This window comes from Grammomys surdaster, unplaced genomic scaffold, assembly GCF_004785775.1.
Source record: "Grammomys surdaster isolate TR1022 unplaced genomic scaffold, NIH_TR_1.0 721, whole genome shotgun sequence".
In the NCBI taxonomy this organism is placed as follows: domain Eukaryota; kingdom Metazoa; phylum Chordata; class Mammalia; order Rodentia; family Muridae; genus Grammomys; species Grammomys surdaster.
This window is the reverse complement of record NW_021605140.1, coordinates 191,614-208,651: the sequence shown is the minus strand read 5'-3', so window position 1 is coordinate 208,651 and position 17,038 is coordinate 191,614. Positions and strand designations below refer to the sequence as shown.

Genomic DNA, 17,038 nt, shown 5'->3' with positions numbered 1-17,038 from the left:
GCGTGCCCGTGCGCGAGGGCCGTGTGCGCGCCACGCTCTTCCTGCCCGCAGGTAAATCGGGTTGCTGGAGATGGGCTTCCTAGGAAGTTGCTATTGGTCGTTTCAGTGGCCACTCAAACAGGTTGGGGGATTTTCATACAATAGCAAGTGCCCTTTGCTGGCATTATCTCATTTAATCTCTGTTTATCCCAAAGAGATAAGTGTTATTATCCAGTTGATGAAAAATACAGGTGAACTTTGTTGCAGTACAGTACCCTACAGATCTCCCAGGCAGAATGGTTAGGAAAAATGATAGACAGAGGAAACAGACTGCCACATTGTTTTTGTCTTCTCCCCACTCCACCCGCGCCCCTAGTCAGCACACACACACACACACACACACACACACACACGACCTTAAGAGTTAATGCCATAGTACATCCAGCTTAGCATCAATTGCTTTTTGTTCTTGTTGTTTTAAGTTTTTAATTTTAACCTTGTGGGGCTTGTGAGATGGCTTAGTGGTTAAGAGCATTCACTAGCTGTTCTGCTGGAGGAGCCTGGGTTCAATTCCCAGCACCTCGCATCTTCAAGGCTCACAGCTGTCTGTAACTGGGAGATCTGACACTCTCACACGGATAAACATGCAATCAAAACTCCAATGAATATAAAATAAAAATAAATTTAACTTTATTTTGTTTTCTCGTGTGTATGGTTTGTGTGTGCTGGTGCTCATGGGGGTCAGAAGAGAGGATTTGGGGTTAACCTTGAGCTGGAGTTGCCAGTACTTGTGAGCCCCAGTCTTGGGTCCTGGGTTCTCTGCAAGAACAGGGAAGCTCTCAACCACTGTGGCACTCTCTGCTCTCCCCTCCTGTCCCCCCACTTCCTGTTGTCTTCAGCTGTCAGCAGAGCAGGAGGAGGGGACAGTCTAAGGCTTGCAAGTCCTCCTGCCAAAATGTACTCCTCACCCCAAGGTTTACCACTGTCCCCTGTAACAGCAGCCCATCTGTAGAAGTATGCAAATAGCTTTTTACAGAATCATTGATACATTTCCAATCTTAAACGGTATCATTTATAGCATTCATCCCCTAGAACCATGCAATTGACTTACAAACAAAAAAAAAATCACACACCAAAAAAACACCTTCGATGTTTCATGTAAGTTTATGATTTTGTGTTGGGCCAAATACATAACTGTCCTCCTGTGACTTGTGGGCCACATTTTGGATTCCAGAGGAGGATTAAAACCCAAGAGACTGCTTAGATTTTTCTCACTCCAAAGCTCCTGTATGTCCGTTCAGTAGTGACACAGGAGTCTGCCGTACTGGATTCATAGAAACCAACTAGACAATTTAGAAAGGTGTCTGAAAGAGAAGCCAATTCTTTGGATTGCATGATGCATTTGCCTTGCCGTGTTCCCCTCTGTAGGACAAGGACCCTTTCCAGGGATCATCGACGTCTATGGTGTTGGAGGGGGCCTGCTGGAATACCGAGCCAGCCTTATGGCTGGCCATGGCTTTGCCACATTGGCTCTGGCTTTTTATGGCTTTGAAGATCTCCCTAAAGAGCTCAACGTCATAGAAGTGGACTACTTTGAAGAAGCAGTGCGCTACATGCTTCAACACCCGAAGGTTCTCCTCGTGGGCTTTATTTAATCAGTGTCCCTGGCAATATCTCTACAGACCACAGATGTCTCTGGCTCCAGCTGAACTGAGGCTGCTGTGCCGAGGCTGCCGTGCCGAGGCTGCTTGGTCTTTGTAGAGAAAGTTTCTTAGGGAGGTTTTCTTGGCTTTGAGAATCTAATACTTCCTTTTTCTTTGTTGCATAGCTTCATAAAAAATTTGCTAAAATGAAATTTCACTTCATATAATAGTAAAATCCCTCTTGCCATACAGACTAGATATCCTACCACCCTGGCTTCATAACCCTTAATTTTCCTCTCAAATTTAGCCACAACTTGCCCATCCTTTCCAAAGGCTAAGAACGGCTACGTTGGACATTGAACTCTGTCTCTGTGAAGTTAATCATTTTCTAGTATTGCTCGGACGGGGTTGGATGAGTAATTCACATCCTGGACCACTGCTTAATCCACATGGTTCAACACACAGCCAAATAAAGCCGTAGGCCGGGCTCACGGAAGGGAGGGTCTCACCCTGACAGGCTCCCAGGGCTCAGCAGTTATAACCAACTCCTAAGTGGGACTGTGTAGGCTTGTTTGCCATGAAAGATTTATTTCCTTTTATTTTATGTGTATGGGTATTTTGCCCGCATTTGTGACTGTGCACCAGATGCATGTATTGACCACAGAGGCCAGGAGAGGGCAGCAGATCCCCCTGGGAGTTATGAACAGTTGTTACCCATCACCTGGGTACTGGAAATCAAACCAGGATCCTTTGGAAGAGCAGCCAGTGCTCTTAACAACTGAGTCATCGCTCCAGCCCTTCCAGTTGCTTCTCTTGGTGCTGGGTAACTTCTTTTTTACTAACCTTTTTTTTTTTTTTGGCTGTACATGTTCCACAGCACACCGGTGGAGACGAGGACCACTTGCAAGAGTCAGTTCTCCTCTTCCACCTTGTGAGGAATTGAACTCAGGTCATCAGATTTTGCACCAAGCACCTTTGCTCACTGAGCCATTCCCTTAGCTCTCTCTCTCATTCCCTTAGCGCTCTCTCTCTCTCTCTCTCTCTCTCTCTCTCCCCCTCCCCTCTGGTTTTTAAGAATTGCTTAGCCTGGCCTTGAACTCTCTATGTAGCTGACTGACTGAACTACTGATCCCCCGCCTCCACTTTCCCAGTGCTAGATTATAGGCATGTTCCATCTCTGACTCTTACCTCATCTTTTTTTTTTTTTTTTTAGGTAAAAGGCCCAGACATTGGGCTTCTGGGTCTTTCCCTAGGAGCTGATGTCTGTCTGATCATGGCTTCCTTCTTGAAGAATGTGTCAGCCACGGTTTCCATCAATGGCTCTGCATTCAGTGGAAACAGACACATACACTACAAGGAAACCATGATTCCACCATTGGGCCACGACCTGAGGAGAATGAAGGTGGCTTTCTCCGGCATACTGGACATTGTGGATATACGGAACGATACAGTGGGGGGGTGTCAGAACCCCAGCATGATCCCAATAGAGAAGGCCAAGGGGCCCATCCTCTTTGTTGCTGGTCAGGATGATCACTGCTGGAGGAGTGAGTTATACACTCAGATAGCCTCAGCACGGTTACAGGCTCACGGAAAGGAAAGGCCCCAGGTAATCTCTTACCCTGGGACTGGGCATTACATCGAGCCGCCTTACTTCCCCATGTGCCCAGCTTCCCTGCACAAAATAGTGAACGAAGCTGTGATTTGGGGAGGGGAGGTCAGGGCTCACTCAAAAGCCCAGATCGATGCATGGAAGCAAATTCTATCCTTCTTTGGCAAACACCTGGACAGTACGCACAGCAGAGCCTCCTGTAGATTGTAGTGGGCTTGCCTGCAACAGACGTGGTAGATTCAAGGTCTAATGTTCAGTAACTATGTGAATCAGATTTCTGCTGGATGACATGAAATTCATGTTTGGGGCACTGATGGCTTATAGGTCACTATACTGAATAAATTATGAATCAATATGGCTATTCTACGAACAATATGTGCTTGTTACAGGTTCGGCTATATGTGATATGATAAGTAAAGTTTAAAAACAACCCCTTATTAAAATGTATGATTTCTTCTAAGCTCAGCATTTCAGTGGTAGTTGCAGCTGTTTTTTGTTGCATTTGTTGTTTTGTTTATTTCTTTCCTTTTGGGGACAGGACCTCAGCTCTGGCTGGCCTGGAACTTGCCATGTAAAAGAAGCTGGCCTTGAACTCACAGAGATTGTCCTGCTTTTTCCTCCTGAGTGCCAGGATTAAAGGCTGGAACCACTATTCAACCACTAACCTACTTAGTTAACACTTTGACTTATGGCTCAACTTTAAAGACAGTGGCTGGGGCCGCCTCGATTCATGTCAGCTTGACACAGGCTGGAGTCATCTGAAAGGAGGGAACCTGATGTGTGTGCACATTCATCTGGATATACATGTGTGTACCTTCCACATGCATGTACCCATCCACACGTGCACACACACTTGTGTACACACACATGCGTGCACACACGTACATAAACACACACACACAGAACAAGACAACAAGAAAGAAATGATAATTTTGCCATCTCAATGGAGTTGATCGAGCCTTTAATTTTTCCAAATAACATTTCTGAAAATGCTTCTTACCTGTGTTGATTAAAACAGCAAAGAAACAAACAAACAAAAAACTGTTTTGCTATTCAAGGTCACTTGGAGTCTTATTATTCCGTCCCTTTCAAGCTAAAAGGTGAACATTAAGAGTGACTCCCTAAAGTTGAGACTAAAAAGGCAATAAGGAAAGGAAAAGAGGGCTGGAGAGATGGCTCAGTGGTTAAGAGCACTGACTGCTCTTCCCGAGGTCCTGAGTTCAATTCCCAGCAACTACATGGTGGCTCACAACCATCTATAATGAGATCTGGTGCCCTCTTCCGGTGTGTCTGAAGACAGATACAGTGTACTCACGTACATAAAATAAATAAATAAGTCTTTTTTTAAAAAAAGTAAGAAAGGAAAAGAAACTTTCAGAACTAACAATTCCTATGGAGTTTGTTTTAACCTAAACATTGGTCCACAGCCTTCAAAAGATTACATACACACTCATCTGTCTCATTTTGCAAGAAATACAATTGGATTAGGTTCTCTTTAATCAACCCATAAATTTCAGTGTGTGTGTGTGTGTGTGCGTGTATAGGTCAGAGGACAACTTGCAGGATAAGCTGTCCTTTGACCACTGTAGAAGGTAGTCAGGCTTGGTGCCAAGCAACTTAATCAGTGGTACCATCTCAGCAGCCCTCTGTTTAGTGGCTGGGCAGGGTAATATTTGTTGGTAGTACATGTCTGTTATTTGCTTTTTCCTCAGGGTGACAAAACACCTCATAGAACAATTTGAAAGGAAGGATTTATTCAGACTCATGGCTTTAGCAATCCATCATGGCCAGGAGGCCTGGCACTCATAGGAGCAGCCACTTGTGAGGAATACTTCTCGATTCCAATGGCACAGTGACATGAGCCTTTCTTTAGTCTCCTTACTCAGGATATAGAGGCAGGAAGATCTCTGAGTTTGAGATTAGCCTGGTTTACAGAGGAAGATCCAGGCCAACCAGAGCTACACAGAGAAACCCTGTCTCAGAAAGACTTCTCACTTCATGGTAGACCAGGACTCAGAATGAGATTGGCAGGAACCAGATAGTCTTTCTCAATGGCTTTCTACTTTCTCTTTTTCCTCCTTTTCTTCCCCTTCTTCATTCTCCTGTTACAATTACTCTTGGGACAGTGTAGCCCTGGCTGGCCTGGGCTTGCTATATATACGACTGGCATCCAATTATAAGATCCATTTTACCTCTGCCTGCAGAGTGCAGGGATAACATCACACACACCACACCACACCATTAGAACCAGGTTTTCTCAACAAATTTTCTTTTTCTAATAAAGAACCACAAAGGTTTTGATAGTCCATTCTGAAATCTGCTTTCATTCTCCCTGCTGTGTTCTGAACAGCTTTCCTACATTACAGTCTCCACTAACTGATCTCTGTCTGTCTGTCTGCCCATCTGTCTGTTTGTGTCTGTCTGTCTCTTTATCATGACCTCCTTTGAGTTTTTTTTTCTTTTACTCTGATTCTTACTATTGTAACAGACACCAAAAATGTTTGTCTTAATGGCATAGATGAATCTCCTTCCTGTGCTGAATTAGAGGAAAGCCACAGGAGTCCACATGGCTTCGCCATCTTCAAGGGTCCTGCCCTCGATGCTCAAGGCTCTGGCTTTCTTGTTGCCATTCTTCTGTATCAGGATGACACATGCATATTTCAAAATGTGTGTAAAACATCTGCCTACCGTGGTTTCCAGCCTGACAGTGAGTAAAACCAGATACTTCCAATGAGGCCAAGCATTCTCCTTGACCTTAATTATGAGAAGTTGGAGAAAAACTCTGCAGATGATCTCATTTTAGTAAATATAAAAAAACAGTCTGTGAGTTTGAGGACAGGATGGTCTATATGTTCTAGGGCATTGAGGACTACATGGTGAGACCCTGCTTCAAAAATAAAAACAAACACAAAAGACACAAATAAATACTTATTATTTTCCAAATACTTAAATATTCCTCCTCTAGATGGTTAGAGGAAGAGATATCAAAGAGAAGGGATGCCATCAGTAGTGGAGAGTAAAGTCATCAAATAATGTGTTTTTACAAGTCAGTGTCTCCTAAGGTTCCAAGACAGTTCCAGGCCCCATTTCTGTGGTAATGCTTATTGGTCATCCAATAAAATTATAAAAGTAATCAATGGTCCATGAAACATTCACTCTCTCAGCCTGAGTATCAGCTGCAACCAAGGGAAAGGTCCTGGCGGGCCCCCAAGTAGGTAAGTTAAAGATTAGTGTTTTGAGGAGTCAAGAGGAGTGAACACCAATTTATTACCAGGATGACAAGACTTTGCACACAGGGGCAGTGGTCATTTTGAAAACTGTGCCTTCCGGGCTGGAGAGATGATTCAGCGGTTAAGAGCACTGACTGCTCTTCCAAAGGCCTGAGTTCAATTTCCAGCAACCATAAGGTGGCTCACAACCATCTGTAACGGAATCTGATGCCTCTTCTGGTGTGTCTGAAGACAGTGACAGTGTACTCACATACTTAAACTAAATAAATCTTTCAAGAAGAAGAAGAAGGAAAAGGAGGAGGAGGAAGAGGAGGAGGGGAAGGGGAAGAAAAAGAAGAAGGAGGAGGAGGAGGAGGAGAAGAAGAAGAAAGAAGGAAGAAGAAAGAAAGAAAGAAAAGAAAAGAAAGAAAGAAAACTGTGATTTCCATTTCAATTAATTATCCGTAGCCAAGGCAACCTTTGTGTTATGTTTGACATGTGCTAGACTTAGTTTCCAGTTTGTGGCACTACTGGGTGATCATATAACCTTAGGAGGTAGGGCCTGATAGAAAAGGAGAGGCCACAGGGGGAATGCCCTTGAGGGAGACTCACTCTCTTGATGACCAGATGAGTTCTGACCCAGACCCCACTTTCAGCAATACAGCCTTTCCACACTGAATTCATAACCCTGGGTCTCTTAGTCATGGATGATTCCTAGGACCTCTCAGAGAGAAATCCTTCTGGGAGTGCCCTGATCATGAATAGCCAGAGAAATGATGTTCTATATCAGAAAAAACTCTTTTGTCTATTTGTGAAGTCCTAACCCTAGTAGCGGGGCACAGAAATTCATGTTCTGGGTTAATTCTGGAGACAGTATGTCTCTGGGTATTTAGTCTGGTCATCTCACTGGGTGCTTAGACAATGGTGGACTTTGTGTAAGGCCATTCCTCTGTCAACCTTCTGTGAAGTCGATGGTTTAGCAGTACCAGGAATACCTGTGCAGCTCCCAGAACCAGGACTCCCCAGCAAAAGTATGAATGGCAAGACCTGAGTCACTTCTTCAGTTGCTTCTCTCCCAGGTGACAGAAGCCATATGTCTTCCCAGCTGGAAGGCCCCAGGCAAAGGCAGTAGAAGCTGTCTTTCTTCTATATAGTTTGGCTTCTGTATTGAGGGCTGAATTAACCAGTTAAGTTTGGTGAATCCCAAGTTTCCCACTTCTGGCTGCAGTAACCTTCTACAGGAAACTCTCAGACCTGAAGCCTAATTGTATACTTTTTGTTTTGTTTTGTTTTGTTTGTTTTGTTTTCTGAGACAGTTTCTCTGTGTAGCCCTGGCTGTCCTGGAACTCACTCTGTAGATCAGGCTGGCTTCGAACTCAGAGATCCGCCTGCCTCTGCCTCCCAAGTGCTGGGATTAAAGGCTGTGCCACCATGCCTGGCTCTAACTTTTTAAAATCATTATTCATTGAGCTTCAAATTGCTTTTCTTCCGTCTCCACTCTGTTCCTTGTTCAGGTAGCGCTAAACTACAGGTAGATTCAGGGAGGGTGAAATAAAGAGGTTCCTTCTCCAGGCTAAATCAACCTACAGTTGCTTGCCAGCTCTTTCTGGCCCTTTAAGGCTTGAGGTCTGCACCAAGCCTTACTAGGACTGTTTGTTTACAGAAAAGAGAGGAGGAGGGAGCTTCCTCGAGTGTGAGGAAGACTCCTCTGATGGGTCCTTAACTCAGGAGTCACTGACAAAGTTTGAAGAATAATTTTATTACTACAGGCTGAAAGTTGAAAGAAATACAGCAGAGAGCAGAGTTCCAGGGAGGCCCTCAAGAGAAGAAAATCAAATTCTTTGGGCTTCTCTAGGGACTTCTTATAGGTCACAGACAGTGTCTCAGGTAGATTATCTGAGTATGGGAAGTTGAGAGGCGTCGGAAGGCACATAGTCTACGCACATTCGCCTGGTCCAATCAGGGAGTTCAAAAGCTCTTCACATACTGCTTGCCTGGTTAGGGGTGGTTGAAGCCCTTCTCCGTCCATCTCTGACTTCTGCGTTATTAGCTCCTGATCTTGTCTGCTTGCTGGTAACCAGTCCTGACCAGTATCGCTCTGCTCCAACCTTGCAAGGTCTGGCTACTCTTAGACCTTTGTGGGGTCAGCTAGGCATTTAACTTATGGTCTCTTTGGGTCTACATCATGTGATCAGTCCATAGCTTGACCATGGGCCTTTTTCCTTTACTGTCTATGGAGAGTTAACGGGTTATCACGGCTATCAAGATATAGCTATGGTCTTTCTTGGTTACCTCATATTTAGCTCATAGCAGACGCAGTCTGGAATAGGATTAGGTCATGGGTTTTTATTTTTGTTTTTGTTTTTTAGAAGCCACCCTTAAAATTTAGTCAGCTACAATGAGCTCCGTTAGAAGCAAGAATCTATTAACGAGCATCGATGCCATGTTTGTACTCCTTGGGGAAGAAGCTTCAGGGGAAGCCGGTCTACCTGCCAACCCTGGCCCAGCTTAGCTGTCTCACGCCCAGCTGCAAGCCCTTTTCTTCCTCTATTCCCAACTTCATGGTTTTAACTCCAACACACTCGGCCTCTGCTTCTACAGAGCAGTCGCCCCTGCTTTTGTAACAAGACCATTGTGAAACCCTTTCAAGTAACTTGAACTTTCTCTCAGCTGAGTTGGAAAACACCAATTCCCCACTTGCTATTAGCACAGTTTTAATAAGTTAGCCTATCCCAGGAAAACTTTTCAGCTAAGGACAATTAATTACATATCTTGAAGGAACTGGAAGAGTGCAGAGTGGTGGTCCAGGCTGGTGATCCCAACGTTTGGAAGGTGGAGACGGGAGTTCTAGGTAATCCTTAGCTAGATAGTTCAAGATCAACTTGAGCCAGATTAAAAACAAAAACAAAAACAAAAACAAAAAAACCTTATCTCAAAACAACCACCACTACCATCACCACTATGTAGAACATAATTAAGGAGCAGCATGCCAGGTCTGACTTCAATAGAAGTGGCTCCGGGTACCACAAAGACTAGAGAAAGGCTTGGAAAGAGAGTCAGGGAATACGGCCTTGTTTGGCATGGAGCACTGGAATTACAGTTCCCTGATATACTTTGGCACAATCCGGATTTTTGTAACGACATCTCTCCCAATCTTTCTTTTATACACGATTTCAACATGCACCAAGTTGTAAAACAAGACTAATCGGAGGCTGGAGAGGTAGCTCAGAGGTTAAGAACACTGGTTGAGTTCAATTCCCCGCAACTACGTGGTGGCTCATAACCATCTTTAATGAGATCTGGTGCCCTCTTCTGGCCTTCAGGCATACATGCAGGAGACTGCTGCATACATAATAAATAAATCTTTTTTTAATTTTTATTTTAAAATGTTAATTAAAGGCTTTATAAATTTGGTAATGCTCAATAACAAGATGCCCGTACAATCAGAAGTGTAACCCAATACCCAACCTAGCTATACCAACTATCTTTGACTGGCGGAGACAGGCGAACGTCCGCCTCCATGTTCCCCTCCTCCCCTTCTCCTAGCTCCTCCTCCTCTCCTTACTCCTCTTCTTCTCCTTACTCCTCCCACCATCGCTCCTCCTACAGGTCACCCTTCCGGTTAAGATAAAACTTTTCTCTCAAAATACAATTAGAGCATAACTTTATCAATTTGTATCAGTAAGGTACAAGATAGACCTAATACCCAGTCCATCATTTAAAAAAAAAAAAAAAAACAAGATTAATCATTATGCATCTCCCGCACTGCGGCCTTCCTCCAAGAGAACCCGGAACGGTTTAAAGCTGTAATAGCAGGTCCAGAGAGGCCTAAAAGCCACAAGCCAGAGCCACAATCTGAAGCAATGCACGCATTTACCACCCAGAACCGGGCAGCACCTACGGTGATCCTGGAGCCTGTGAGTGGTTGCCTTTGCGACCAGCCGGTGCACATCACCGTGCACGGCCTGGCCCCCGAGCAGCCCGTCACGCTGCGCGCCGCCCTGCGCGACGAGAAGGGCGCGCTCTTCCGAGCCCACGCGCGCTACCGCGCCGACGCCGCTGGAGAGCTGGACCTGGCGCGCGCGCCCGCGCTGGGCGGCAGCTTCGCGGGGCTCGAGCCCATGGGGCTGCTCTGGGCCATGGAGCCCGAAAGGCCTTTCTCTCGCCTGATCAAGCGTGACGTGCAGACGCCCTTCGTGGTGGAGCTGGAGGTGCTGGACGGACACGAGCCCGACGGCGGACGGCAGCTGGCGCGGGCGGTGCACGAGCGTCACTTCATGGCCCCCGGGGTGCGGCGCGTGCCCGTGCGCGAGGGCCGTGTGCGCGCCACGCTCTTCCTGCCACCAGGTGAGCAGCCCTCCGTCCTGTGCTTGCAGCCCGGGATGTTTCAGGGGTGCAGTGCCTGGGCCCCTTTTTCCCTGTCTCCCACACTTTTCACGGGGCTCCCTGGAAAAGCCTTAAGGACTTGGGTTCATGGTTGGGTGACTCGTGTCCTGAACTGAAGGTCACCGCTTGAGCAGCATCGGAGATTGCTTAGGAAAGTAGAGCATCAGAGCTCCCCCAAGCTAGAAATCTGCACTCTGATAAAAAGGCCTACTGGTGGTTGTGCTTGGGTTCGGGTTTGGCATCTGTTGCTCGTGAACAGTCCTTCAGGCAAAGTGGGTCAGCGCAAGCGCTGGGGAACTTTCTGACTTGCAGGACTTTAATGCCTCGCAGAATCTGGAAGTGTGTGTGTGGATTACCAGTGAGTTTTGTTTCTTAGGTGATGTTGATGTTACTCTTTCCCAGGGTAAAAGAGCCTTGAGAAGGACCTAAGTTCAGAGAGTCATAGAGAGCTGTTAACGGAATTTGGCTGATTGTTTCGTGTCCCTTTAAAATGCCAACAGAAGTGGCAGTTTATTGAGAGTCTGAAGAAGTGGTTCTTACAGAATAGGTAAAACTTTTTGAAGTTTTGCAAGTTTGAGTGGCTTAATATAGCTCTAGGATAGGGAAGCCATGTTGAAAACTGAGACCATGGTTCTTTGGTTAAAAACTTTAAAATACTTCAATGTGTTTACTTGTTTACCTATTTAAATAGCAACAAGCAAAAAATCAAGAACTCAGAGTTTTCCATAATAAAAGGTCCCTCTTCCGTGGGAAACTATTACCGGCCTTATGGGCAACAGTGTTTCCTTCCAGTTTTTAGTCTGAAGACCTGATTTGCCTCCCGATCAGAACATTATTTTTAAAGTTCAGACTTCCCTAAGGACTCTGTAATGCTTGCTGCATTCACAAACCACTGTCTTGTTTACTAGTTTGTAATCCATTAGGGAGTCTTCATTCTCCTTGCTGCCGGACAGCCCCTGATGCCCCCAGATCCCCTCCATAGCATCCTCTGTCTTTCATATTGCATTCAGTGAATCACTGCAAGCCCCTCAGTCCAGCTTCACTTGTTTGGTTGGTGGTTATTTTTTTAAGACAAGGTTTCTCTGTAGAGTCCTGGCTGTCCTGGAACTTACAATGTAGATCAGGCTGGCCTTGAACTCAGAGATCCGCCTACCTCTGCTTCCCGAGTGCTGGGATTAAAAGCATGTGCCACCATCGCACTCCAAAAGCTTCACTTTTAAATGCTGCCAGAATGCTCTTTTGATGTAGCTGGTCCAGGATACTCTCTTGCTCACATTTCTGAGTGTGTCTGTGGTATCTAAGAAAACAACCCAGGAGAAAATGAAGTATTTTATCTATAGCCAGCTTTCCAGACAGTCTGGACCGCCGAAAATGAGGTGAATCCCCATGTACTGATGGACGAGGGTGGAATGGTGCACAGGATATATTGATGTGTGAAAGAAAAAAAAAATCAGGAATGTGAGTATGTCTTCAGTGTTCTGAGAGATCAATTGTTGGTATTTATAAACAATATAAATAACCTGGGCGTATACTTGGCACACGGAGTCCTAGCTCCTAGACTTTACAGAATTTATCATCACTGTAATATAAAGAAGAAAACCATCAATTTCAAGGATCAGTTAAAAAAAAAAAAAAAGAAGAAAAGAAAGCCAGGCGGTGGTGGTGCACGCCTTTAATCTCAGCACTTGGGAGGCAGACAGACAGATTTCAGAGTTCGAGGCCAGCCTGGCCTACAAAGCAAGTTCCAGGACAGCCAGAACTACACAGAGAAACCCTGTCTCAAACCCCCACCCCCAAAAAAGAAGCAAATTACAATGTATTCTTCAATGTGTGACCCAGGACACAGAGCACACCACCCAGTTAGAAACAAAGACAACCATCTGGAGTCTTGAGAGTTAACACTTTAGTACACAGAACTTAGTCAAGTGCTTCTCTAGCATGCAGGAGACCCTTCATTCAATCCCAGCAATGGGGAAGTAGAAGCAGGAGAGACAGAAGTTCAAGGTTATGGAGGCCAGCCTGGGCTACATGAGACCGTTTCTAAATTTTAAAAAAATGCATTTTACATCAATTAAAAATATCCTAGGAGGGACTGGAGAGATGGCTCAGTTAAAAGCACTGACTGCACTTCCAGAGGTCCTGAGTTCAATACCCCGCAACCACATGGTGGCTCACAACCGTCTGTAATGGGATCTGGTGCCCTCTTCTGGTGTGTCTGAAGACAGCTACAGTCTACTCATATACATAAAATAAATAAATAAATCCTAGGAAATTGTGGCAAATGTAGAAGAAATGTAGCTTCCATCTGATGGTGTTGGTGTCAGCTGAAGATTATGAGCCATGGACATAGAAAGTGTGGATTTTGCAGGAGAATCTATTTTCCAGAGGATTCCAAGATGGCCAGTTTTTTATTTGATATCACAAAACCTGGGTGCTCAGGCCATCTGTTTCGGAGTTGCAAGGTTCCAAAAAAGGTGCTGTGTTGCTAAAATAGGAAAGAGACTTAGTCTAAGCCATTGGTTCAAGAATGTATGGTGTCTGTGCCACTCCATCCCGGCGCTGGCCACTCCATCCCAGTGTTGGCCACTCCATCCCGTTGGCCACTCCATCCTGGCACTGGCCACTCAGGGTTGCTGTACATTTAACCCTGTGCTGCTGACCTCAGAACACCTAGGTCACTCATAGGACTTTGTCTAGGTCACTGAGAGAGGGCAGACCCCCCCCCCCCATTTGGTATTTTTAGGAAAGGTAATGTCCTAGATCTGCACAAATACATCACCCAACAAAGTGTATTTTTAAAAACAGAAGAGGTTCAGATGTCCTACGTCTTTCTTCCTGTCCCCTTTCATGAAAGAATAAGACGCCAAGACATTTGGAAACTTAATCCTCAAGGGATGGTGGTTTTTTTCTTTCTCTCTTTTCAAGGCACTGGACCCTTTCCTGGAATCATAGACCTTTTTGGACTTGGAGGTGGCCTTCTGGAGTATCGGGCGAGTCTGCTGGCCGGGAAGGGTTTTGCCGTCATGGCTTTGGCTTATTACAACTACGACGACCTCCCCAAGAGCATGGACATTATCCACATAGAATATTTTGAGGAAGCTGTGACCTACCTGCTCAGTCACCCTCAGGTTGGCTATCACAGTTTTTTGGTTTAGCTTTTGGGGTCCTAAATGCCTCAAGCCAAAGTTAGATCTGCACTCTAGTTAGCTTGAAGGTTTATAACCATATTTAGTCTTTTCCAAAGATTATTTAATGGGGATCATCTCGGGAGACATGAGAAGGTTGGTACTTGGAAGTTTGAATCACTCATAGGGTGACCAACCATCCCGGGTTGCTGGGGGGAGAGGGTTTCTTTCTACAGTGTCCATTTCCCACCCAAACTGAGGTAGTCAGGACAAGTCATAGGTACTCATCTCCTCAGCTCTGACACAGTCTTGTGTCTGTGATTTCATGTCCACTCTCCAGTTTTGTTACAAGCATTAAAGGACTCATACTTGTGAAGCTGTTAGAATACACCTGGCATTTACTGATAAGCTTGTAGTCATCCATTCAGCAAACACTAGAAGATGTAGACATAGCATGGCCAGAAGACAAGACCAGGTCTGCACATGAGCATAGACACAGTGGGGAGATAGTGAAGGAAGGCTGGGGAAAACACGATTGCATGATTCAATGTTCATGAAAATAACAGAACAGGTAGAGAGTCACTCAAGTCAGATAAAAGGGAAAAGCCTCATTCTGAAGACAAACATTACCTGCTGTTAACTGTCTAGATCAGTCTAGCAGTTACGACTGTGTAAACATCTCAGTGCCCTTTACCACTTACATACTAGGAAGAAAGTAAATACAGAAAGAAATGAATAGTGATCTGGAATCTTCTCAGGTGGCTTCTGCTGATTCCACTTTTATATGGCTGATTATGATTTTATAAAGCATAGTGTCTTTTAGATACACGATGTCTACAACTTAGTTACCTCAAACGTTCTTTGGAGAAAAACTGTTACTTTTTAAGAAGAAAACATTTATTTATTTATTTATTTTGAAGAATAGACTCTTCCTCAGTATGTCTTTGTGTACCTTGTCACCTTCCGCAAAGAATGTCACCTGGGTTCGACTTCACACTTCTCCAGTTCCATGAACTTCTGTCGAGTGCAGGGACCGCTGATGAATAAGGGGGCTAAATAGTAAAGTGTTTCTCAACTTGTCTGAATGCTTCTTATGACATGATCATGTTCAGGGCCTGACTGTGATTTCTCATGTGAGTGGCAGGTAGACTCTGAGCTTGGCAGATGCCCAGTTTCCAAAGCCAGGATGGTATAGAGTCAGACTCAGGCTCAGGGCCACCCGATGTCCAGAAGTGGGTAACCCTCACTGTGAGCTCAGTCTCACTGTGAGCTCAGTCTTCTTCTTTTCTGTCTGTGTCTTTCTCAGGTAAAAGGTTCAGGAGTTGGGGTGCTTGGCATTTCCAAAGGGGGTGAACTTGGCCTTGCCATGGCTTCCTTCCTGAAAAATATCACAGCCGCTGTCATCATCAATGGCTCTATATCCAACGTCGGTGGAACCTTACAGTACAAAGATGAGACCGTGCTCCCCGTGGGCATGAACCCCAAACGAGTCAAGAGGACTGAAGATGGCCTCAAAGACATCGTGGATGCTCTAAACAATCCTCTGGAAGGAGCTGACCAGAAGAGCCTGATTCCTGTGGAAAGGTCTGACACGACCTTCCTGTTCCTTGTAGGTCTGGATGACCACAACTGGAAGAGCGAGTTCTATGCCAGAGAGGCCTCCAAACGCCTGCAGGCCCATGGGAAGGAGAAGCCCCAGATCATCTGCTACCCAGAGACAGGCCACTATATCGAGCCCCCTTACTTCCCCTTGTGTAAGGCTTCCCTGCACAACCTGGTGGGTGGTCCTGTCATCTGGGGAGGGGAGTCCAGGGCTCATGCCATGGCCCAGGTGGATGCTTGGCAGCAAATCCAGACTTTTTTCCATAAACATTTGGATGGGGACAAGAGGACAATCACAGCAAAGCTGTGATTTTTATTTAAGTTGTATTTTATTTAGGATCTCCGATGCTGCTCTCTCTCCTGGGAAAGCCTCTGCTGTATGTGTGTGTCTGTCTGTCTGTGTGTGTTTCTCTTTTACATCAATGTAGAGACTTCCTCTCCTCCAACATTTTTTTTTTTTAACTGCAGTGTGGCAGAAATTTCCCGCCTAATGTATTTGCAGCAGAGCCCTGTCATTGGACAGGGAAGAGGGAGGCGGAGCTAGGAATTAGGAGGAGAGAAAAACACTGGGAGAGAGGAGGAAGAGAACCGGAGGAGAGGTCAGATGGCTGCAGATGTTACCCTCATGTTTCTAGCAATCTCAGGTAGTTATATCAAGGTTAGATAATTGGGATAACAATTCTTATTGTCTGGGCATCTTGTGTATTGAGTATTCGCTGATATATAAATCTATTTGGTTAATCTTTAAGCATTAAGAGTTTCATTTTGCCGGGCAGTGGTGGCCCACGCCTTTAATCCCAGCACTTGGGAGGCAGAGGCAGGCAGATTTCTGAGTTCGAGGCCAGCCTGGTCTACAGAGTGAGTTCCAGGACAGCCAGAGCTACACAGAGAAACTCTGTCTCGAAAAACCAAAAAAAAAAAAAAAAAGAATTTCATTTCTACTGGGTACTGGGAATTGTGATATCTACCTCGAGGATGGCAGTTATTGTCTGGGGGTAGCAGAGTTGGCCCAGGGGCCATGCCTAGAGCCATGGAGGCCACAGAGCTGACCAGCGGAAGCAACAGCCAAGCTAACGATTTGTGGCTCCCCGGGCAGGTGCCACTGACCAGCAGGTGCTGCCATTAGTGTGAGAACTTAGAGCCGGCAGCCAGGTGGCTACAGTCTCTTTCTAATATCTCCTGCAACACTGCAGGCCTTATTGATAAGTCGTGGAGGGGAGTGATTATATAGAAAACATAAGCATTGCAAAAACTAATCTCTTGCAGAGGCTCAGCCTGCCAGCGAGCTGTAGCGTTGAAAGAAAGACCACATCTCTGCTACATCCCTGGAGTTCAGGGATTACTTGCTAAACAGCCGGTCAAAAACAAACAAATGATTACCTGCTGTTTAGATAAACATCAGCAGGAACTGGAAAGATGGCTCAGCAGTTAAGGGCACACACTGCTCCCATAGGACCCAAATTTGGTTCCCAGCACCAGATCCAA

The 17,038-nt window shown here is 45.5% G+C and overlaps 2 protein-coding genes across 3 annotated transcripts in view; both read left to right on the top strand.

Moving 5' to 3' along the window:
- The window catches only part of LOC114633588 (acyl-coenzyme A thioesterase 3), a 71,275-nt gene extending 55,298 nt beyond the window's left edge, over window positions 1–15,977 (top strand). The window contains exons 2-4 of one of the 2 annotated variants that reach the window (XM_028782149.1): window positions 10,380–10,787; window positions 13,752–13,954; window positions 15,258–15,977. In XM_028782149.1, the coding sequence (XP_028637982.1) occupies window positions 10,380–10,787; window positions 13,752–13,954; window positions 15,258–15,863 (1,217 nt within the window). In that variant the 3' untranslated portion in view covers window positions 15,864–15,977. Of the gene's footprint in view, window positions 1–10,169; window positions 10,788–13,751; window positions 13,955–15,257 lie in introns of those variants that run through there. The other variant, XM_028782150.1, reaches the window with a different exon arrangement.
- Window positions 7–3,699, top strand: LOC114633589 (acyl-coenzyme A thioesterase 4). The gene is made up of 3 exons (XM_028782151.1): window positions 7–51; window positions 1,408–1,610; window positions 2,836–3,699. Exons 2-3 carry the CDS (start codon window positions 1,482–1,484, stop codon window positions 3,439–3,441), a joined length of 735 nt encoding a protein of 244 aa, XP_028637984.1. The 5' UTR covers window positions 7–51; window positions 1,408–1,481; the 3' UTR covers window positions 3,442–3,699.
- Window positions 15,978–17,038: the final 1,061 nt, after the last annotated feature.